We start from the raw sequence: 24,082 nt of genomic DNA on the forward strand, positions 1-24,082 counted from the left end.
GACATTCTTCACCTGTGTCCTAGAGTCTAGAGTCCTACTCACAGAAGGAAATAAAATAAATTTTGAAATTTCAATGAAATACAGAGAAAGGACTGGGAATGTGGCTCAGTGATTAAGTGCCCCTGAATTCAACACACCACCACCCCCTCCCCCCCCACAAAAAAAAAAAAAAAAAAGAACTTCCTTATTTTCCAGCAATTTCATTTCTGGAATTGAAAGCCAAAAGATACTACAAGAATGGAAAGCAGGTTATCATTCATGTTCACAGCCGCATTGTTCACAATCACTGAAAGGAGGAAAGCAACCCACAATGGAGAAGTCAATGAGCAGAGGTCCATATAGACATACCATGGAATATTATTCAGTTTTTAAAAGGATGGACGTTCTGACACATGCCACAGCATGGAAGAACCTAGGACACTGTGCTAAGTGAAATAACCTGTCAGGAAAAGACAAATACTTTGTATCTGAGTGTCCCTAAAGTAACCAAATTCATACAGTCAGGAGGTAGAATGTGGTGACCTGGCTAGGGGAAATGGGAAAGGAGAATTAGCATTGACTGGGGATGATGTGTCAGTTCAGTAAATTGAATAGAGTTCTGTCAATGGATGGTGACGATGGCTGCATAGCAGTGTGAATATACTTAATGTCACTGATCTACTCACTCAAAAATGGCTAAGATGGCCAGGTGTGGGAACACATGCTTTTAAACTCAGTGACTGGAGAGGCAGAAGCAGGAGGATTGCAAATTCCAGGTCAGCCTGGGCAATTTAGTGAGACCATGTCTCAAAATAAAAAATACAAATGGCCTAGGATGTTGCTGAATTGTAGAGTCCTGGTTCAACCTCCAGTGATGAAAAACATACAAACAAACCGATAAGATGGCTAATTTTAGGTTATAGATATTTTATCTCAATTTTATGTATAAAAAAGAACACAGGAGTAAAGGGAAGAAGCTCCAAGCATATTTATGTGAGCAAAGGCCTCTGGCTTTCCTCAAGTCTGAGTCCCAAGTTTCCTAGAAGAAAGTTATGGTTTTATTTTGTGCTTTGAGCATAAGCTTTTGGATTACTGTCTGGTGAAATGAACAGGCCAGGACACATCCCCTCCCACTGAGCAGCCAGGCTTCTCCTCATTCTGCTCAGGCATCCTGTCCCATCTCTTCATGTTCCAGCAGAGGTTTGCTCCCACACTTCACAAGGAGGGTGCACATGGGCGAAAAACAGCCCTAGTCATGCTGCTGTCATTCCCCTTCCCACTACAGAGTGGGTGCCTACAAATTGCTATGTGAACTAATGGATACAAAGGACACAGATGAGATGAGAAATGCATGTTCCTGACAGAAGAGTTGGCTTTCACTCACAGATGCACACGGGGACTGATAAAATGTGCTCTTTTCCCTGGTGAAGTTTGGTTTGTCAATAGCAGTTGAGTAGGATGTTTGCACATGTGGTTGTAATCATAACAACTGAGGAGGCCCAGGCAGGAGGAACAAATTATGCTGAAACTAGTTGAAAGTTTATTCTAGATCAAAGCAGTGCCCTCTGCATGCTGTTTGCACTGGCGTTCCTTATTTACATTTTTGTTCCTACCATTCTAGAACCAGTTTTCTTAGGCCTTCTTAATGATTCTCTTGCCTTCACTCCTTTCCATATGTGGCTAAGAAAATAACACATGTGGAAACACAAGACGTAGGAAAACCTGTGCTGAGCAGAATGACAGGAAAGGCACTAGGCTGTTTCTTTCTTAATGAAGTCTTCACTAGAATTTTTAAAATAAGGACTATATCTCCTTGCTGCCCTCAAGTGGTATAAAAATACAATGCTATATTGGAATTAATCCCAAGTCCAGGCTCACTCCCAATTCAGGCTAAAGAATCTTAAAATGTCCCTGTTCCTCGAAACAGCTTAGGTTTCATTCATAAATGCTAAAGGCTTTCAATTACCCTGCTTAATAGGAAATACAGGGGAAGTTACTCTTGTTTACATTCCTTAGAAACAAAGGAAAAGATATTGTGTTTTTGAAGGAGAGTTGCTAGGTTGAAGAAGTCTTGGAAGGAATCCTGAGTCAGAGAATGAGGACCCATCCTAATTTTGGTCCCATGATGTCCTTTTTACACCTTTCACCAAATGTGAATGTACTACACAATGTACTACACATTGGAAATCTCTCATGGCATGAAAGTAGGAGATGGTAGATTTACTGGGAAAGGGTGGTGGGTTTACTGGAAGAGGGGTGTTTATCTCAGTGCATACTGGGTTTCAAAAAAATACATTTTCTTTGCATGGAAAAAGAGCTGATTCAATGAAAAGAGCTTATTGAATATGCTTAAATCATATACCATCTTTATTAGTTGTAATCCCAAAGCATTTTTTCTGAAAACAGCAATATTTCATTAAGTTCATTGCACTGCAAAATTAACTCTACACAATAAAGTGCCCAATACATGCTTCTTGATTTTGTTAACAAGTGATAGAAAAGATTACATCATCCCAATATGAAAACATTTTCCTTAGACTCCTTGTTTCTTCTGATTTCCTTTAAAAGAGTTAAAATTAAGGACTGTTTCAAATGTTGGTTCTTTCTCCTTTCACAAGTCGTGCTTGAAACATAAAAATATCCTAGAAATAAACCAAACAATGAGTTTATAGAACACTTCCTTTAACCTGTTCCCCACAAGACAAGATTTCTAGCCTCTACAAATGATAAGATAGCAAAACTATTTTTAAAAAGTTACTTAAAAACTATTATAATAATATTGGTCAGTAAATAAAACAGGTTTTGAAACTCCAATTAATTCTCTTGCCAACATTAATGCATTGCCAATGTCAGTGCTAGGCACACAGAGTCAGTGGATCCCCAGGCTGTTGGCCTTGCTGATCACAGATAATGCACCAGGGAAGGTGGCTGTGATGCTCAGTCACCACAGTTCACAACCCTTCTCTCGGCTTAGCTTTTTGTTACTTGCCTGAACCACTTTGAGGTTGTAACTCTGATGAGATCAGAGTAGTGAAAATTGTACCATGGATACTGGTTTACTTGGTGTGGAGAGAGGGTACTGGAGATGGAACCCAGGGCCACTCTCCACTGATCTATATCCCCAGGCTTTTTATTTTCCATTTTGAGACAGGGGCTCACTATGTTGCTGAGGCTGGCCTCACTTGCAATCCTCCTGCCTCAGCCAAACTGTGAAGTAGCTGGGATTACAGGCATGTGCCACAATGCACCCTACTGCATTTATTAATAATGCAATTTAGAAATTCTTTTTTCTTGTTCCTTTTTTCTTTTTGTAGTTGTAGATGAACAGAATGCCTTTATTTTATGTGTTTATTATTATGTGGTACTAAGGATCAAACCCAGTGCCTTATACATATTAGGTAAGCACTCTGCAACTGAGCTACAACCCCAGCCCCTCTTGTTTATTTTTGAGCAATAGCAGGGTATGGTGGAAAGAGTTATTTCAAAATTAGGCCTGACTGTGAAATATAGCTCTGTTAGTTAGGCCAGTGTCTGAGATGCTAATTCTTCCTTTATAGTAAGTACTATACAGACTGTTCATTGGGTTCTGGTGAAGAAAATGAGAAAAGGGACATGGAAGTGTTTATATACATTAGAATTATAAACCATATCAAAAAGTTGATATGGTAATTCTATTATTATTCTAAGAACACCTGATTAATTCTAACTTATAACGTAAATTATGTAAATATGGGAGGTGTTTCTTTAGCACAACCTTCATAAACTTCAAATGTAATGAATTGTTCCAGGACCACTTAGATACCAAAGTACATGGATGCTCAAGTCCCTACAATAAAATAACCTCTGTACATCCTCCCTTATATTTCAAATCACTCTAGATTTCTTTTAGCACTTGGTACAATAGAAACACTATTCAAATACACTGTAATAGTAGGGATTTTAAAAATGTCTGTACATGTTCAGTACAGATGCAATTATTTTTAAATAGTTTAAGTGTTTTCTAACAATTTGGTTGGTTGAATCTCCAATTGTGGAGTATTTTCAGACAAGGGGCACATCTGTAAGTTCTAAAGGGAGAAGCAAGATTCTCCACCCTGGAAAGCTGTTCTGATGGTTCCCAATGGCCCATCCACTGGTGGGCAGTGACCTAAAGCATCCTGGGTGGCCCAGAGTTTTCATCATTCTCAGTCCCTTAGAGGAAGGGACATACCTATACTCTCATTATCTCATACAATTAAAATAAATAGGAATAGCTTCTTGGTTCAGAGCCTAAAATGTGTGTTTTATATAAAGTAAAGTTGTTCATTTAATTGTACTGATTGATAATTTATCTATTGCTCATCAGCATCATTGAATATCTGCTACTTAAAAACAGATACTTTCCAAGTGATGTGTACCAAATAAGAAAACACACGAAACACTGTCTCCTGCCCCTCATCCCTAAGCATTCCTGATCCTTCATCTCTGTTCCATGCACATTATGCCTCTCATAAAACTCCAGATGCACATTTACTAAAAGCAACACTGACCCCAGAACTGCTCTTTGAAGTCTGACTGGATTGCCTAATGGAAATATTAATCATAGGCATGCAATACTGCACCCAACCAGGATTTGACTTACAAACTGCCAGACCCCTCCATGGCATCCTAAATCTGTCTTTTTGTAAGTCATCCTCTCCTTCCAGCCCCCCAGCTAAATCCTAATTAACAAATTACAAAAAAGGAAATTTAACTAGCTGTGATATATACTTTTTTAAGGTATATATAGGACAGGGGGCATAAGTACCTAAGTAACAGATCTTGACATTTTTAAGCTTAAGTTTTCTCAATGAGTGTATATCTCCAAATCCTAAAAAGAAATGTACCACCCTGTGGTTCATCATCTTAGTCATAAAAGTTAGTTACCCAGTCAAATTTGGAATAAGTTGTCACTGCAGTGGCAAGTTATATGAAAGCTGAAATTATCTTGAGAAAGAACATAGCACACTTCTCAATCAGAAGTGACATTTAGGGGTCAACACGTTGATATTGTTACCCAGCTTTTTTCCTGCTGAAGATAAGGCTGAGGTTACTTAGCTCTCCTTTTTCCAGAAAAAAAAAGTATAAACAGTTCTAAGTGGAAAAACAATAGCTAGAACTCACCTTCTTTGTCATGAGTTAGTTATCTTAAGGCGATCACACCTGTCAAAAGGACCTTCTACTTCATACCAGATTTCAAATTTCTAGAGTACAGATTCCATTTCTTGTGCAGTCTCCAGTGTCATGCACAACCATAGCAGGCAAAGCAAAAGGGAAAGTGTGCACTTTTACATCCATGTAAAAATGGTAAGTATTTTTCCAGAACATATAGTCATTGAAAATATAGAAAAATTGCTAAGTTAACATGCTATTTTTGTATTTCAGCCACAAGGCTGTGCGCTACATGGTGAGACACTCTGAAGCAATTTCACAAATGACCAAGATTTAAAAGTAACAGGTTTAGAATCCTAGGAGCACCTGACTTCTGACTGAGTAGAGCAAAAAAAAAAAAAAGGCACAAGGAAGGCAAATATACTTCCTGGTAAGTAAATTGGAAAAAACAGTCTAGTTTAGTGAAAAGTCATAAATCTTTTACATGTTATCTTTTACATGTACCTATGATTTTCTCTTTTGAACCCATTCTTCTTTCAAAACTGGAACAACGTGGATGCATACTTTCTGGAATCCTTGAGTTTGGTTCCAATCAGATCCATGGATGAGCAATGGGTGAAAGAAAACGGTGTCTCCCTTCTGCATCACAAGGTGCACTCGGGCATGGTCTTGGTCATAGTCCTGGATCCCATGGGACACGGGGTTAACTCCACCCTGGAACACATAAGACAGGCACAGTCTACACTGGAGGAAGAAACCAACGCTTTGTGTATGACTTGGCAGGGACAGCAAGGGTTCTCCGACTTCTACCAAGATAAAGACATATCAAATTAGTTTCTTAAATTAAAACTAATGAAAAAATCTGTCATACGTCTGGGTTTTGAACATCACATGCTGCGGGTACAGTGGTACACACCTGTGATCCCAGCTACTTGGGAGGCTGAGACCCGGCATCACAAGTTCAGGGCAGCCTAAGCAAACTTACCAACACCCCATCTGAAATTAAGATTTTTACAAAAGAATGGAGATGTAGCCCAGTGGTGGAGGATTTGCCTAGGATGTGTGTTGGAATAACTTTCAGTCTCAGCTAGCAGCTACGAGCAACTCAGAAGTGCCTAAAATATCCAACTTCCTTCAGGCCTGACAGGAGCGCCTGCAGGATGGGGTGAAACCACATCCTCAGCACTTGTGGTTAGCCTTGCCAAACTACCAGGCCAGGAAACCAAGAGTCAGGGGCTTCAGGGCATGAAACCCCAGACTCAGTAAGGGCCAAAGACCCTTCCAGATTGCTTTCTACCATGACAGCAATATTTAGAGTTTCCTAATAATGCGGTTACATTAGGCAGAAGATGATTGGCTTATGGTTATTGTCTTGCTTATATATGATTGACAGGCACTCCCCACAAGAACCCTATAACAGTTGTATGCATTCCAAAAATAAACTGAGCTACTGGACAACGACCTGAGGTGGGGTCTCCAGCCAGTTCTCTCACCAGCTCCGGGAGTCTGTGTGTTGATTCCACATCTCTACCTGCCGCAACAAGGTAGCCGACCCACGAAGGGACTAGGAACACATTCAGATGTGCAGGGCCTTGGGTTTGAATCCCAGCACACAAAAAAGGAAATATCTATTCATATTAAAATCATCGATTTTTTTTAGCCAATTGAAAATGTTGAACTTTACCTTGAATTATAAATAATCAGATCAGTTCTGACTCTTGTGGTGAATGCAGGTGAACACCTTTCTCTTATTTCCAGCCTCAATCTTAACATCCTTGCCCCATTCTCCTCAGCTAGAATTTTGTTCACATCATTCTTGTATTACTCAGGGTGTCTTGAAGAGGCTAATTCTCCCCAAACTAAGTGCAGAACATGATCAATTTTTCTAAGTTCAAAGGACTTATGTCATATTCAGAATAAAAAGTGAACAGCAAGCTTAAATACTGTGTTTGTTGATAACTATTTCCAAAAGTAGTCTTAACTCCAGGAAATGTGTATGTCCTTATTATAGAAACTGAAGTGAGAAGTGACTACAGTCGATGAGCCTTTATGCATCTGGGCAGAAGTGTCCCATTCCTCATGCTAAGAGTATCCTTTTGGGGAATAATCATTGTCCTACTGCACAACATTGTGACTTTGACCCAGTGCCCTTCTTTCCTGGCCAACTATAGTCTCCTAGCTATAGTCTCCAGCTAAGCTAAGCAGACCTTCCACTGCCACTGCTGCGAATCTCAGCAGCATCTCAGAGACCTGTCTACTCCCAAAGCCCTGGACACCATTCCCTTCTGCTCAATAAGCCTCCTTAGGATTGCACCAACCCTTACCTGTTGTAGGGCATGATGTAATGTGGGACACGTTGCATCAGAAAAGAGGAAACCTAACTTGCTGGCTGCTACCTGCTTCCCAATCCTGGGGCCACATGTGGCTAAGAGAGCACCTAGCAATTAGCCAGAAGGCATTGCCGTGGGTTGTGATGAAAAATCTGACTACCTCTAGGATGGGCTCAGAACCCTTCTGCCCTCACGGACAGCTCAGACAGCTCATGTCTCCCATTACTGCCTGTAGGATGGGTGTACACGTGAACTCTCCCCACCCTGCTGAACTTTACCTTGATTGGCTCCTGTACATTATATTAGCTTTGTGTGTTTTCTCAATAAACGAGATCCTGCTTTGACTGTTTTCCCTGGTGCAACTGATTGTCTTCAGGCGAGGGAGGGCTGGGTGTGGGTGGCCAGTTGACCTTTAGTCGACCTTTGCCTTTCTTGGCTTGTTTCGGTTGGGGCATGCTCCCCCAATCTTTCCCGCAGGTCAGGAGGGAAGGGGGAAGGGCTAACAACCCCCAACAGCCTGTCCCTGAACTTAACTGATGAATTTCACAATTTCCACTTTTATATCAGGATTCAGACTCAAATATTTCCACAGAACACTATCAGTAGTGCAAGAATTCAGAGAGAGAAGCCCTTGAGGCCACAGCCTTCACATCCAACAGAAGCAAGACTCAGTCTCCTTGCTCACCACAGCTGCCCTTTCCATTCTGACCATCATCGGGGATTTCAGGATTTTCTGGTCTGGCATCAAAAAGGCTGAGATCTGCTCTCTGGTTTTGCTGCCTCTGAGTGAAAAACCAGCCTCTACCTCAGAGCAAAGCCTGTCCAAGGAAGGGACATGACCTTTGTCCTTGGAAAGACCCACAGAGCACTCCTAGGCACATTCCCACCCTTCTAAGTTGTTTTGTAAGGGTCCGGTGAAGCGTCGGAGGGAGAGACCACACAAGAGACTGGCTTCATGCAATTGGCATAAGGGGGATTTATTGATTCAGCATGCTGAGGTTCCAGGCTCACTCAGGAAGATAGAGCAGCCCAGAGCCCAGAGCAGAGGTCAAGCAGAGCTTAAGTACACTTTTTGGAGAGGGTGGGGGGGGGGGCTTTGCATACATCAGAACAAATCATCATGAAGCTCAGGAAAATTGAACAACAACTCCGAGACATGATTAGTACATTCATTGGTGGAAACAGTCTGGGCAGGGGTGATTGGTCACTCCTAAGCAGGGTACACATTTAAACTGATTGGTTTTGGGACCTGGATGCTTACGTGCGAGCTACTTGGAGCCCTTAGCTATTAAACAACCAGGGGACCAGGAGAAATATTTACTGGGCAGTTCAGGTATTGTCCTAACAGCTACAAGGATTACAGGTTCCAGGGGTAGCAGAGGAATTTTAACAATACCTGGTATTTACTTTTTAGCCCAGGCCTTGTCATTTAGAAACTTTACAATGCCCGGTCTTTTACACTTTAACTCAGACTTTTGCAGCTTAGAATCAGCTTAGAAATTTTACCTTTACAGTTTATCTACAAATAACAGGAGAGATCTGCAGAGCCAGGTGTCCCTGACTCAGTCAGGCTAGGTGGGGACCCATAGCAACCCCCTAGCAGCCACAATCAGCATGAGACAGGGAAATACCTGGGATGCCAAATGACCCTCCCAGTAGTTTATGGTGTTGGGAAACCACCTAGTTCAGCAGGAACACCCCTCTTGGCTTAAACCAATCAATTCAAATGAATCCTCCTCTTATAGTAACCAATTACCCCTACCCAACTTGTTCCCGCCAGTGAATGTGCTAATCATGCTTTAGAGTTGTTATTTGATTTTCCCGTGGTGTGTGATGATTTGCTAAGAGATGCTGTGATGTATGTGGGGGTCCCTGCCTTCTCCAAAGAATGTATAAAACTGCTGCAAACCCTGGGCTTGGGGTCTCTCAGTGTCACCAATTGCTGTGTGTGCATGCGGAGGACCAAGCTAGCTCGCAATAAACACCTCTTTGCTGCTTACATCAATCTTGGTCTCTGGTGGTCTTTTGAGGGTCCCGAATTCAAGCATAACATGAGCTCCTACACCTCCTGGGAATCAATTGTGCCCCAGACCTGAGATCATATTCTTCAAGAATGGATAGGACCTCACCATTCTTGGGTGCAGAAGCACAGAGTAGTTTCCCAGCATCAACATTTGAATGGATAAACAAACCATTGTTCAGCCATGCCATGGAATACTACTTAGGAATGGAAAGGAAAGAGCTATTGAGATGTGTCAGCTTTGGTGAAACTCAAAATAACATGCTAATCATCAGAAGCCACACACACACACACACACACACACACACACACACACACAAACATGATAATACTTATATGACATTTTATAAAATATAAACTAATCTACAGGAACCGAAAGCAGATGAGAAGTTGCCTGGGGCAGGAGGTAGAATGGATTCTCTTGTTACCAGATATGTGTGTGTGTGTGTGTGTGTGTGTGTGTGTGTGTGAAAAATAATCAAATTATATACATTTCAAAATTTTATCATCATGACACAGCTCAAAAAACTTTTTTTTAGAAAAGTAAATCTCTTGGCAGCCTGGGCCTGGGGCCTAGCGGGCTGGGCTTGGGGCGCGCGGGAGAGAGAGGGCCGGTCCTGAGAGAGCGCCCTGGAGCGCGAGGGCCTGAGCAGCGTCGCCCGCCGCCCGCGGCCCTCTCCGCCCGCTAGGCCGCAGCCACCTCAGCTGTGCCTGGGCCGGCTGGGGCCCCGGGGAAACGTTTTTCTTAGGTGATGGTCTTCCCCTCCTTACAATTGTTGTAACTTGGTGGTGGCAGTGCTTAGCCATGAAGATGTACCCACATACAGTTAGAATTATTCAATGTCCAGGAATCAGAAGACATGTATTTGCATCTCTGGTTTTGCCATTTCTTAGTTGACTTGACTTTCACTGAATATGTTTCTTCATCAGTAAAATTGAGGTATTTTTTTTACCACCTGTGGAAACTTTGTAATTCATTTTTCCTCACTGAAATATTAAGAATTATACCAAATTGAAAAGATATGAATGAGTATCCTAAAAAAAGAAAAAGGAAGACTTTACACCCTTCTCGTTATTCAGATTCCTCTGGAATAAGCAGAATTGCAGATGGATTCAATGGGATTTTTTCTGATCATTGTTACAGTGTCTGCTCTATGAGACAGCCAGACTTAAAATATTTTGACAACAAAGATGATGATTCTGATACCGAGACATCAAATGACTTGCCAAAATTTGCAGATGGAATCAAGGCCAGAAACAGAAACCAGAACTATCTGGTTCCCAGTCCTGTGCTTAGAATTATAGATCACACTGCCTTTTCTGCAGAAAAATCTGCTGATGTAGAAATTTGTGATGAAGAGTGTGACTCACCCGAATCAATCAACCAGCAAACTCAAGAGGAGAGTCCTATAGAAGTTCACACCGCTGAAGATGTCCCCATTGCTATAGAAGTGCACGCCATTTCTGAGGATTATGACATAGAGACAGAAAACAATTCCTCCGAGAGCCTCCAAGACCAAACTGATGAAGAACCACCAGCTAAACTTTGTAAAATTCTTGACAAGAGCCAAGCTTTGAATGTGACTGCTCAGCAGAAATGGCCTTTACTGAGAGCTAATAGCAGTGGCCTTTATAAATGTGAACTTTGTGAATTCAATAGTAAATATTTTTCTGATTTAAAACAGCATATGATCCTGAAGCATAAACGTACCGATTCAAATGTGTGTCGAGTATGTAAGGAAAGCTTCTCTACCAATATGCTTCTGATTGAACATGCCAAACTACATGAAGAAGATCCCTACATTTGTAAATACTGCGATTACAGGACAGTAATTTTTGAGAACCTCAGCCAGCACATTGCAGACACCCACTTTAGCGATCACCTGTATTGGTGTGAGCAGTGTGACGTGCAGTTCTCCTCAAGCAGTGAACTCTACCTGCATTTCCAGGAGCACAGCTGTGATGAACAGTACTTGTGTCAGTTCTGTGAACATGAAACAAATGATCCAGAAGACTTGCATAGCCATGTTGTAAATGAGCATGCGTGTAAATTAATAGAACTAAGCGATAAGTATAACAATGGAGAACACGGACAATACAGCCTCTTAAGCAAAATTACCTTTGACAAATGTAAGAACTTCTTTGTGTGTCAAGTATGTGGTTTTCGGAGTAGACTTCATACAAATGTTAACAGGCATGTTGCTATTGAACATACTAAAATATTTCCTCGTGTTTGTGATGACTGTGGGAAAGGCTTTTCAAGTATGCTAGAATATTGCAAGCATTTAAATTCACACCTATCTGAAGGGATTTATTTATGTCAATATTTCGAATATTCAACAGGACAGATCGAAGATCTTAAAATTCATCTAGATTTCAAGCATTCGGCTGACTTGCCTCATAAATGTAGTGACTGCTTGATGAGGTTTGGAAATGAAAGGGAATTAATAAGTCACCTTCCAGTCCATGAAACAACTTGATTATTCTCTTTATTTTGATTTACATAATGTTTTTGTGAAATAATAAATTCAACCTTTTTTTTTGAGATGTTAGAATGGGTAATTTTAAAAACATGAGATTTGCCTTTTAACAAGTAACATTTTCCAGTATGTAATTATACCTTAATTGTGGTATTCAATTGCATGGTAGTATATAGTTTTAATCATTCTTGGTGACTGTAATTTGGTGTCTTGCATGTGGTTCAATTTTATGAATTGAGAAGAAACATGTACTGAAAAAACTAAAAAAAAAAAAGAAAAAAAGAAAAGTAAATCTCTTTAGCTTCCTAAAAAACAGAAGGACCCCAATATCCCCATATAACCTGGAAACTTAGAATCCTATTACAGTCTCTTTAATCTGGTCCTAACATACATTTTCAGACTCTCCTCTTCCTCTACTCCTCAAAATGTGCTGCCAGTCCCCAGCCCATCTGGATTGTGAGCTCCTTCTGCCTTTCCTACTCCTTAGCCTAGATCCCCATGCCTACATGGAGATGGTCTTTGTGTTTTTTTCATACCAGGGATTAAACCCAGGGGCGCTTACCACTGAGCCACATCCCTAGCCCTTTTTATACAGATAGGGTCTAAATTGCTTAGAGCCTTGCTAATTTGCTGAGGCTAGCTAGCGTTGAACTCACAATAATCCTGCCTCAGCCTCCTATACCTCTGGGATTACAGGCTTTGCAACATCACACAGAGCAAGGAAGATCCTTTTGTGACAGGAATTCTAACTTGTCCATCCACCTCCCACCCCTGAGCCTCTGTAGGTTTTCTCAAGTGCAAGGATATAATCCCTCCCTCCCTCTCCTCTACTCAGGGTCTTCAGTCAGTGGCACTTCTGCTGGGGTTGAAGGATTGATGCCTGACCTCTGCCATCAGGCCTCACCATCTCAGATCCTAGGCAGCTCCTACCCAAGTCTCCACACTGGCTGGCTTTCAAGCCCATGTTGAAAAAACAAATCAAATGAATACTTTAGTGATGTCCTTGAACTCCCCCTGATCCTAATTGCAAATTTCAGGTCAATGCTTTGCTGAGAAATGAAAGCAGTCTCATTTCTAAGTTTTTTGCACCTGATGTGAAATTACAACAGTGAAAGAGATTCTGATCCAGACTCAGTGGTCAGACAGACCTACCTCCCACTGGAGGTAGTCATGTGGCTTCAGGGGAAGTTTGTGAGCACCTGGGAGGACAGCCAGACAGCCATTGTTCCGGTCAATGTGCTCCATGGCAGTCCAAGCACAAACAATGCGATTGCTGGGCCTGAAGGGGAAAAAGTGCAGATCCTGGTGCAAGGCCAGGAAGTCTTCCTGCCTGAAATGAGACTGCTGTCAAAAGGGGCTTAAACCTCACAATTTTCATCCTATTCCCAAATAAAAAAGCACTGACCTGCACCTGTAAAATACAACCACATCAAACACCATGGAAAATCATTCCCAAGAGAACAGCACCAAACAAAAATAGCAGTCAACAGGGGCTTATACTTTCTTCTGAGTTTCTAGTGCTGGGAGCTTACACTCTTTCCTAGTAAACTGCATATACCCCATCATCCCTGTTGTGCCTTTTTCCTTTGTCACTCTGGATTTGGAACAGAGCTAGCTAGTATGCAGTAAGGATTAAAAACAAACGTACAAAAAATACAGGATGAATTAAGTGGCTGATGCCAAAAACAGCTTCCTTATAGGTCTTACTTTACAGAGCAGTAGGTGTTCTGTGTATCATTAGTGACCAGTCAGAACCACTGACCATACAGTCATTTTCCCCAGCTTTGCTCTTGGAACTTGATTCCCAGACTACCTCATGTCACCCATGGAGGAAGACATTTAGTGACACTGGGCTTCACTCCTATCCCATAAACCTTTCCCAGCTATCAGAAGGAATAAAGTCCTTTCATGGCTGATTTCTGCTGCTGATATATTTTTAAAAAAAAAAATCTCTTAGTGAGGTCAGAGAGCCACCTGTAGTAAAATCTCTGGGGATGAGTACCAAAACGCATGCACCTGGGATCTGCTTCAGACTCAATGTGTCTGTGAGGATTTAGAATCTAGTTTTTGGCAAGCACAAAGCAATATGAGGACTTGAGTGTGACTTGTAGTAACTTCTTTCATTCTGTTAGTAATAATGATGTCTTCAGATCAGGAACACAGAATTTTTGATATCCTAAGAATGGCTGATGAAGATCAGAGATGTTCGATAGAAGGAGTCTAAGATATAAGAACAGTCACATTTCTTAAACTGCTTTTTTGGGGAGCAAGTGATCTGAAAATTTAGCAATAACCCTAAAATCAACATCTAAAGTCATTATTTCATTTATATTTAATATAACATCAGCTATTAAGACTTATACAAAAGCATGCACATTCAGTCCCCACAATTTGAAAGTTACACACATGACCAAGGTAGAATATCAACTTTACCTATGTTAATTAACAATCTTTTTTTTTTTTTATTGCTTCTCTTTAACAAATAAAAGCCTCTTACCAGTACCTGGAGGTTTGTTTATCAGCATTGTGTGCATGGCCATAATATTGGGTCCAGTGAAGCACTTCACATGGTTCAGAATACAAGAAAATTGAGAAGAAAGTTGGGGATTTCATTAGAAATCAGAAGTAAAGGCAAGTGGTAAAAGTGCCATCATCCACACAGGAATCAAAATCGTAATGGTGTGAACACTGATTGGTATTTCACAACACTGCCAACAAAGCTTGGAAAGCTTGTGTTTGGAAATCATTCTAAATCTCCAACACTCCGAACTCAATGGGATGTTTTTGAGCATGATTGAAGTGTAACTGAAGTGGCACCCCCTCTCTCCACAGAAAAAGTCTTAACTGGGCTTCTCCAGGAATTCTCACAATGGCTGATTTTGGGACTGTCAGACAAAGAGTCTCTGAGAAAAAGTTCAATATGGATAAATTTCCTATTTTCCTGTTGCCCTGTTTAGCTTGGCCAGGAAGATACCAGCACTCCAGGTGCTGGGCACCCCCTTAATAATTTTTCACAAATGTATCCAGGATAGTAGTTTGTAGAAATGTGCTAACGAGGCTTCTGGCCTTGAGCTGGGCTTCACAGAGATGTATACATTTTTTAAGATAAGAAGAAGATACCAATTGGGCTCCATGGTAACAGCTGGCAGGGGAAGAAAGAAAGGGTAGAAGAAGCTCTCCCTTTCTCAGGTGTTGTCCTTGAAGTATTAACTTGCCTAAAACAGTGAAGGAAAAAGCTGCTTTTGTGTGAACTTCTGCAGACTATGAACTTCTGAGCCCCTCCCCTTACATGCTGGGTATAAAACTCTGAAACTCCCTGAACTCGAGGTTCAGGGGATTAATTGATTACAGCAAAGGCTGTACCCTCTGAACCTGGCTGCAGCCAAATAAAACTGTTTCCTGCTATCTTTGGTGCCTTGCCTCGTTTGTCCCTACAACACCATAACTGGATAGCCAGGACAGAATTCAAACCCTTCTTCACAGTTTCAATCTGTCTTAATCCATGTGACCACCTTCTAATTAAATTAAAAAAAAAAAAAAAACCCAAAGGTCCAGCTCTAGAAATAAGGAGAGAACATGGTCTACTCACAAAAAGTATTCAATTGAGTGGGATGTCAGTCCAAAATACTAGAAACAGTTTAGCTGGTCCTTGGATGCAGCTAACTAGTGATGATTCCCATAGTGTGAGCCCCAGAGTTTAGTCTCATATTAACTAACTGTAAAGACTAGAAAAATCTTTTTGTAAAGTGTCTTTCCTATCTTGTAACTCCAAATTATTTATTGTTGACACAGTATCTCATTGTTTCTATTTTATTTTTTCATTGTTTCTTTAACTAAAAGAGTTCCTCAGAAAGTCACTTCTCACAAATATATTGTTGTTGTTGTTTTTGTTAATTATTATTATTACTATTATTGGTACTGGGCATTGAACCCAGAGCAATTAACCACTGGGCCACATCCTCAGCATTATTAATTTTTTTTTTATTTTGAAACAGGCTGTCACTAAATTGTTTAGGGCCTCACTAAGTTGTTGAGGCTGTTCTTGAATTTGCAATCCTCCTGCCTCAGCCTCCTGGGTTGAACATGTTCATTTCTTAAATGATGTCTCTAAGGAATATGGTGACATTTTTATAGTCCAGGAGGGATGCAAGCCAAGTCAGAATTATGAGGTCCTGTATGCTCTCTCAGAGGCAGAGGGTTTAACACCCTGGGTCAACGACTCTCAGCATATTGTCATTGCAAAGACACTCAGATCTCAGACTCTAGCTAATGTGCTTGGTGACTCTCCACTATGGTTTCTTTCTTCTTGTTTTCTTTGGTAAAATTTTAATGGCATGAAAAGGTTTATGATCTAAAGTTAAGTGAAAACAATGGATGCAAAAACTCATATGATATAGTCCTAGTTTTGTAATTCATATGCATAGGAAAGGAAACCAAAAAGTTTACAAATGATTTGTGACTGGTGGAATGAGTTAGATATTTATGTTCCCCTTTCTGCTAATCTTCATGTAAAAAAAAAAAAAAAGATAACATTTTTACACTTCAAAAATGATGAGTCCTTATTACAAATCCACCTTTCTAGGAAACAATGAAGACTGGAGAAAAACTGTCACAAAACTTCAAGAAGTCTAATTAAGGGACATTCACTGCAAATCTTGGCCAGTGCCATCCAAGATTATAGCCACCAGGCTCCTCTGGCTATTTAAGCCGAAATTAATTCAATGTCAAAATGCAGTTCCTCAAGTGCACTGGGCCTATTTCAAGGCTCAACAGCCACACATGATTGGTACTACTATATTGAATAGTCCAGGCATAAAACATTCCATCATCACAGAAAGTCATATTCAACATATATATGAAAAAATCAATATGAAAATATCCATAAAAAAAAACAATTTTAAGAAGAACACTATTATAATAAAAACAAGCAGGGTCAGAAAATTCAATCTTAAAAAATATTGAGAGGGTTGACTATGTAGCTTAGTGGTAGAGCATTTGCCAAGCTTGCACCATACTTTGGGTTCCATCCCCAAAATAGTAGAGAGGGAAAACAAAGCAATGAGAGACTGGACCAAGAAACTTAAATTCCACTCCTAAATATATCCAGTCCCAGTGCATCAATGACTCTCAATATTTAGCCTGCAACAGAAGCACCAAGATAAAAGAGACTTCAGGGCCCCACCCTAGATTCTTATTCTCCAGTCTGAGTTGAGTTGAGCTTTAGAATTTGCATTCCCCACCTCTCCCAGGATGAAACCCAGGGGCCTGTGGTACTAGGCAAGCCCTCTACCACTGAGTTAAACAAACTGAGCTACACCTGCCCAGCAGAAGTCCTTTTCTAACCACTTCTTCTGACAAGTTCCCAGGGGATGCAAATGACACTGCTTCATGGACCACACTATGACTAACACTGGCTTAGTTAAATGATCTTGGTCCAGATTTTTAATCTCTCCTAGTCTCTGTTACTCGGAAAATGAGCTGACATCCTCACCTGGGGTCTCTTTATCATTCTATGGACAAAGTTTAAACTTTCAATCTTCTCCCACATGGCTATTTGGAAACCCAGTGGGAAGAGCAACACTGAAAGTCCAAGACACAGCTATTAGAACCAACATTAAGAGAGATGTCAGGACGTTAACAAAAAGCAGAAGAGAGGCTATTGGCCTAAGGAAAACCTCCAGGCAGTTTTCTACAGTTTCCAAAAGTACTCCCTTATCAAGTCTTAAACTGAGCAGGCAAAAGCAGTTCAAGAAACGGATTAGATTCCGGAGGGTCCTATTCACAGTAACATACTTCTGGGTCTGCTCCTCCCTTATAAGCCTGGCACACACATTCCTTCTAGGATACACTTCTGAAGACTCAAGGAAGACACAGGCTCAAGATTCTAAGTTCTTTTCCAGACACCAGTGCAGGATTCTGCCAGGGTCCCCAGGCCACCAGAGGGTTCCACAGAGCACAGAGTGCCCCTGAGTTCCCCCTGCAGCCAGTGTACTTGGGCAGGGCCGATATGTCCAGCTCCCACCCTCTCCGAAAAATGGCGTCCCCAATTGAGAGGATTCCCGTGGCCTGTCCCCTAGATCCCTTCCTGGCAGCTCTGTGCTCCTGTTTACACTGCACTTCTTGGTCGTGCATGCTGCCTGCAGAACATGACAAGGCAGCTGTCTAAGGCAAGACCTCAAGTGCGACACCATAGCAGCCACCAGACCAGCCACTATGCACCCGGACTGGACTGCCGGAGTGAGGGCCACCAGAGTTGGAGATTCAGTCTCCCCACCCCTGAGATGTGACTTTCGGAAGACAATGGCGCAGAGGATCCAGTAGAGCAAGCGCAGTGGCTGTCCTGCACACTAGAGGCCACCACTTAGACCTGAGGCCACCTCCAAAGTGGAGGCTTGGTGCTCGTTCTGGCAGGAGCCCAGCTCAGCGCAAAGGATACCACAGCCCGGGCTGTGGTGCCCCAGCACCATCTGCACGAGAGCACCAGTGCGCTGCCGCACCATTGTCCCTCCAGGACGCCAACCCGCAGCGCCGGCCCCACTTTATTCCTGGGCCAAGCGCCTCCCGGCGGGGGAGGGACGACTCGACCCGGGGACTAAGTAGCTGCCTGCGCGACACCCTCAGTTCCGCCTCCTGGGCTCGGCCTCTGGATGGGATTGTGGGTATGCGGGAGAAGCCCTGAGTCATTGGGTCAGGGCGGGGGCACTGTCACCGGTGCACCTTGTTCTCCTGCTATCTGTTTCTAACCCCAATGACCCTCCTTGCCTCACCCAGGATCCTGGGTTCAGGGACTTGCAGGGACATTCCATGACCAAAGACTGAGCCTGGACCTGACCCCACTCTTTAACTTCATAGCTTCAATCTATTAATAGTCACCCAGTGACTGTTCTTTCCACTGCTAAACCAGTAAAATTCAAATGTTTATTCCTAAACTGCTTTTCTTTTTAAGTGTGTGAAATAAATCACTCCCTGAAAAGCCTAACGAAGTCTAGGATAATTTAAAATTTCTTACAGAACTACAAGTTCTTTTTGTAAGATGGTTTTGTAACACCTTTTGTAAACTCTGCAGGTGATTGGCATTTCATCTGCTTTCTTTTCCCCCTCATTTTTCATTGTTTCTTTAGCAAGGAGTTACTTCCAGAATGTTGCTCCATGTTGTCAGTTCTTAAATACTCTTTGTTTTATTGTTTCATAATAGTTATACATACATTCAACTTCATTTTGACATAATTATAAATGTATGAAATAATTTACTCCAATCAAGTCCTCAGTATTTACCTGTACCCTTCCCATCTTCCCTCCCACTGTTCCCTTTCCACTCCTCTACTGATCCTCCTGATTATTTACTTTGTTTTTTCCTTTTTTTTTTTTGGTAAAAGTTAAGGTTTTGCAGTTATATAGAAAAGTGAGATTCATTGTAGAATGTTCATGTATGTACTTTGGAAACTTAAGTCAGATTCATTTCACTCTTTTCCCCTGTCCCATTCTCTCAATCCCCTTCTTCTGCTCCCTGATCTTGCTTTAATTTTGATGGAATTCCCCCACCCCTTTTTTTCCTGTGTCTCCATCTGTCTGTCTATCTTTCTGTCTATCTCTCTCTTTCTCTGCCTCTGTGTCTGTCTGTCTCTCTCCCCCTCTCTTTCATTTTAGACTACCTTTTAGGTATTTGGAAAACATTCCACCTTTGACTTTCTGAGTCACTTAACATTATATACTGTCCAGTACCAACTCAAATAGAGTCTTTGTGTAATTTGGAGAGAGTGCCATAGTGCAGGAGGCAGGCCATGAGACCAATAGCTACTTCCTGTTTTCCCAGAGGGAACATCAGTCACTAGATTCTGATCTGCCTTTTGGCCTTCACCTTTGTGTTCTTTATGCCTTTCCCATGACATTCTTTACCTGTTGTCCCAGAATCCAGAGTCCTGCTCACAGAAGGACCCAGTGTCACTGGAGACTGGGGAGCTCAAGCTCCAAACCTCAGGTCTGGTGTCCCCATGGAGCATAATCTAAAGTGAGACAGGAAAAGCCAAGCAAGATAATTTTCTTGTAGGAGTGAGAGCACAGTAGGGCTCTGCAGAGAGCTGAGAGAGAGAGTGGGTGGACTCCAGAAGAGAAGGGCAAAGGAACCAGTGCTGCTCCCAACTTGAATGCTCTTTGCTGTTTACCAGGAGAAGTGGGTTCCCCTCCTGCAGTCTTTACCAATCAGATGCTGGACTGCCCCTTCCCACCTGCTGGAGGAGTTTTTGACCCTAGTGGGTCCTCTCTGGAACTGTAATGGTGACCATCCTATTCAGGGGGGCTGCATCCACAAGTCAATCCTATCTTCATGCAGGTGCTGGGGTCAGTGAGGGCAGACTTCATCTTAGTGCATCTGTGCTGTTAATGAAATTTCCCTTAGAAATACATTGAGAAACCTATGGCCATAAATACTAACTTTACAATGACCTCAGTAGATGCTGCCAGGAATTAGCCTGGTTGATCTCTTCCTTAACGGTATTCCTTAATAGACTCAATTTTTTTCCATCTGCTTATTCTCAGGGTTAGTGCACCTGTTGTTCTGAAAATTACCTGATTGTTGTGAAAAAAAAATAATAATAATCAAAAAAATCCCAGGACCCTGCTGTGTTATTGGCTCAAATTTAACTGCTCATTACTAACTACTACCTGACACTTGGACCTCCTGGTTTCTCTACTAGGTTCAACTTCATATGGCTTAGTTAATCATCCCGAGGGTATCTGACCCTGAACTAGTCCATTGGGGTTGCTGAAAGTTCTCTGGAGACATGCTTATGTCTGTCAGCATTTAACCTAAAGACACTGTCCTCTAGGGGACTTAGGATCCTGCATGGTTGTGCTTAGCCCTTATCCCACTGGGTACAGACAAATAAGTGTTCCCTTACTGGCCATACCTGGTATAAGAGAAGAAAAATTAAAAATAAAAATAAGAATTCATTTCCCTTCTCTCCGAATAAGAAATCAAAACCTTTACTATGAAGGTGATCAGCTTTCCTGATCAGTGGAAATAGGATTATGCCACCAGCTCCATGAGCAGGGTGTGGTGGCACACATCTGTCATCCCAGAGATCCAGAGACCCAGGCAGGAGGATTGCAAGTTTGATCTGAGCCTGGGCAACTTAGTGAGAACCTGTCTCCAAATAAAATTAAAAAGGACTGGTGATACAGCTCAGTGGTAGAGGACCCCTCAGTTTAATCCTCACTACCAAAAAAAAAAAAAAAAAAAAAAAAAAAAACCAGGAATTACAAAGGTAAGTAAGAAAGATGCTGTCCCTCCAATTAAGATGCCTGTCATCCAGGTGAGGAGAGAGCCCTCAAAGCAGGTTTCAGGGGCTGGGAGTGTTGCTCAGTGGTAGAGTGCCTTCCAGCATGCCTAAAGCACTGACTTTAATCCCTAGCCCCTCCCCCCCCCCAAAAAAAAAAAACAAGTTTCACTGAGCTTTTGGCTGTGAAATTAAACTCTATGAGAGCCATGGTCCTCTGGAGAACATGACTTATTGGGAGGACAGTATCTAGAACTCTACTTTCAAGGACTTCTGGTACATTTTTCAACTAGAAAAATCAACAAAGACTTGCGGGTCATGTCTGCTGGAGGAAGAACAGGCCCCTCAGAAACCTCACATTCTCCTGGGGGACTGAGGCACTCTTGTTGTCCCCACAACTCTGATGTGCAAGAGCAGGTGGGGGAGGCGAGGGAAGCAGAGGAACCAAGGGAGGCCATGGCCACCCCACATTCAGGAAATGACAAGTTCTCCTATGCACAATGGTAACATCAGAAACCACCTCAAATCCCTCTTGGAACCAAGGAGCCTACATTGATCAGTAAATTCTATAAACACGAGTTATTTATGTTGAATTTCTATTATTTAACTCAGGTTAAAAAATCAACATATTTGTGACTTGATCTTAGTGAGAATCCCTGAGGTAAGTCTTCTGTTTCTTCCCAGATGCCTACATTGTTACCTGCACAGTTGAAGGAAAACTTCCTCTGGAAGAAGGGGTTGATCTTACACAGGACAGGAAAGATGCAGCTGAGCCTGGAGCATCCCCTGGTGGCTGAAAGGGGGCAGTGCTAATAATTAAGAACAAAGCAAAAACCTACACAGATGAGGGTCTCTATGTCAAAGGGACACAGGAGGCAAGAGCAACAGCTTCTAATGGCCAAAGCTGGACAAGTTGAACAAAGGAGATGTAGATTGTGTTAGGTGTGGCATACACCTGAAATCCTGCTACTCAGGAAGCTGAGGTAGGAGGATTGAAAATTTGAGGCCATCCTGAGCAACTTAGTGAGACTTTCTCACAAAAAAATGGGGGAGGGAGCTGGGAATGTAACTCAGTGGCAGAACAGCTGCCTAGCTCCAGGCCCTGAGTGGGATCCCCCACACTGGCAAATAAAAAATAAAAATACAGGGCTGGGGTGGTGGCTCAGCAGTAGAGCACTCACCTAGCACATGAATGGCACTGGGTTTGATCCTCAGCACCACATAAAATTAAATAAACAAAATAAAGGTATACTGTCCAACTACAATTAAGAATAAATTTTTCTTTAAAAGTCATAGTGTGATATATTCACAGTAGAATCTTTGTTCCAGGTTTTGTTCACAAGGCATTCCCCTTGAGAGAAACAAAACCCTGCCTGCTTTGTCACACCTGTTGCCCTCATAAACATGGAAGCAGTTTTATATTATATTATCTCCCAGTTCATATCACCAGGTCAGCTGTATGCCTGTCCAACCTTCCAGGCTTCAATCTATACATGCCCCAAACAGTTCCATAACTGAGTCATGTTTAGCTCTCCATTGTCCATAGAAGTGTGGGCTAAAGATTTTATTTTGGTCAAATGTATCAGAAGGAACACCATCTCATACCCAGGAAGATGGCTACTGCTGGGCATGCCCTTGACAGCCTCTGATCCAGGCTCCCTGGGAGGTTGAGGAAGGAGCATGACAAGTTCAAGGATGATCTGGGGAACTTAGACTCTGACTCAAAAAAAATTTTTATTTTTAAAGGAGAGGGTCTGGACATGTAGTTCAGTGGTAGACATCAGGGTTGGGTAATATGGCTACTATAAACAAACAAATAAAAAGTCTCCAGTGGCTGAAAAGACGTGGAGACATTGGAAGGCTCCTCCACTACTGATGAGAATGTAAAATGTTGCAGACACTGGACAAAACAGTATGGTGACTCCTCACAAATTAACAATAGAACTCCCAGAGGATCTAGCAATTCCACGTCTGGAATTGAAAGTCAAAAGATACCAAAAGAATGGAAAGAAGGTTCTCAAAGAGACATGTGTACATTCATGTTTACAGTTGCACTGTTCAGAATCACTGAAATTGGAAAGCAACCTGCAATAGAAAAGAGAATGAGCAGAACATGGTATAGACATACAATGGAGCAATATTTTTTAAATTTTTTTTAGTTGTAGATGAACATAATGCCTTTATTTTGTTTATTTTTATGTGGTGCTGAGGATTGAACCCAGTGCCTCATGCATGCTAGGCAAGCCCTCTGCTGCTGAGCTCCTAACCCAGCCCCTCAATGGAGTATCATTCCATCTTAAAAAGGAAGGACATTCTGACACATGCCACAGCATGGAAGAACCTTGAGGACATGGTGCTAAACAAAATAAGCCTGTAAGGAAAAGAAAAATACTTTGTGATTCCACTCCCCTGAGTGTCCCTAAAGTAAGCAAATTCACAGAGACAGAATGCAGAGTGTGGTGGGCCAGGTTTGAAGCATTTACTGAGGATGATGTGTCAGTTTGGTACGATGGAAAGTGTTCTGTGGATGGATGGTGATGATGGCTGCAAAACAATGTGAATGTACTCAGTGCCACTGATCTACACTCTGAAAAATGGCTAAGATGGCCAGGCATGGGAGCACATGCTGTAATCCCAGTGACTGGAAAGGCAGAGGCAGAATTGCAAGTTCCAGGGCATCCTGGGAAATTTAACAAGAACTTATGGTTCAGATATTGGGGTGTCACCCAAAAGCTCAATGTGAGACAATGCCAGAAAGTTTAGAGGTGAAATGATTAGGGATTAAGAATTTTAACCTAATCAGTGCATTAATGCCCTGATAGAATAAACTGGGTGGAACCTATAGGTGGGGGATGTGGCTGAAAGAGG

At 41.9% G+C, this 24,082-nt stretch overlaps 1 protein-coding gene across 1 annotated transcript; it reads left to right on the forward strand.

Moving 5' to 3' along the window:
- Positions 1-10,242: 10,242 nt before the first annotated feature.
- On the forward strand, positions 10,243-12,162 carry LOC308650785 (zinc finger protein 639-like). Its single transcript, XM_081297112.1, has one exon. The coding sequence runs from the start codon at positions 10,482-10,484 to the stop codon at positions 11,937-11,939; it is 1,458 nt and encodes a 485-aa protein (XP_081153238.1). The 5' UTR covers positions 10,243-10,481; the 3' UTR covers positions 11,940-12,162.
- Positions 12,163-24,082: the final 11,920 nt, after the last annotated feature.

The sequence above is a fragment of the Spermophilus citellus genome (genome assembly GCF_964194105.1).
Source record: "Spermophilus citellus genome assembly, chromosome: 6".
NCBI lineage: Eukaryota > Metazoa > Chordata > Mammalia > Rodentia > Sciuridae > Spermophilus > Spermophilus citellus.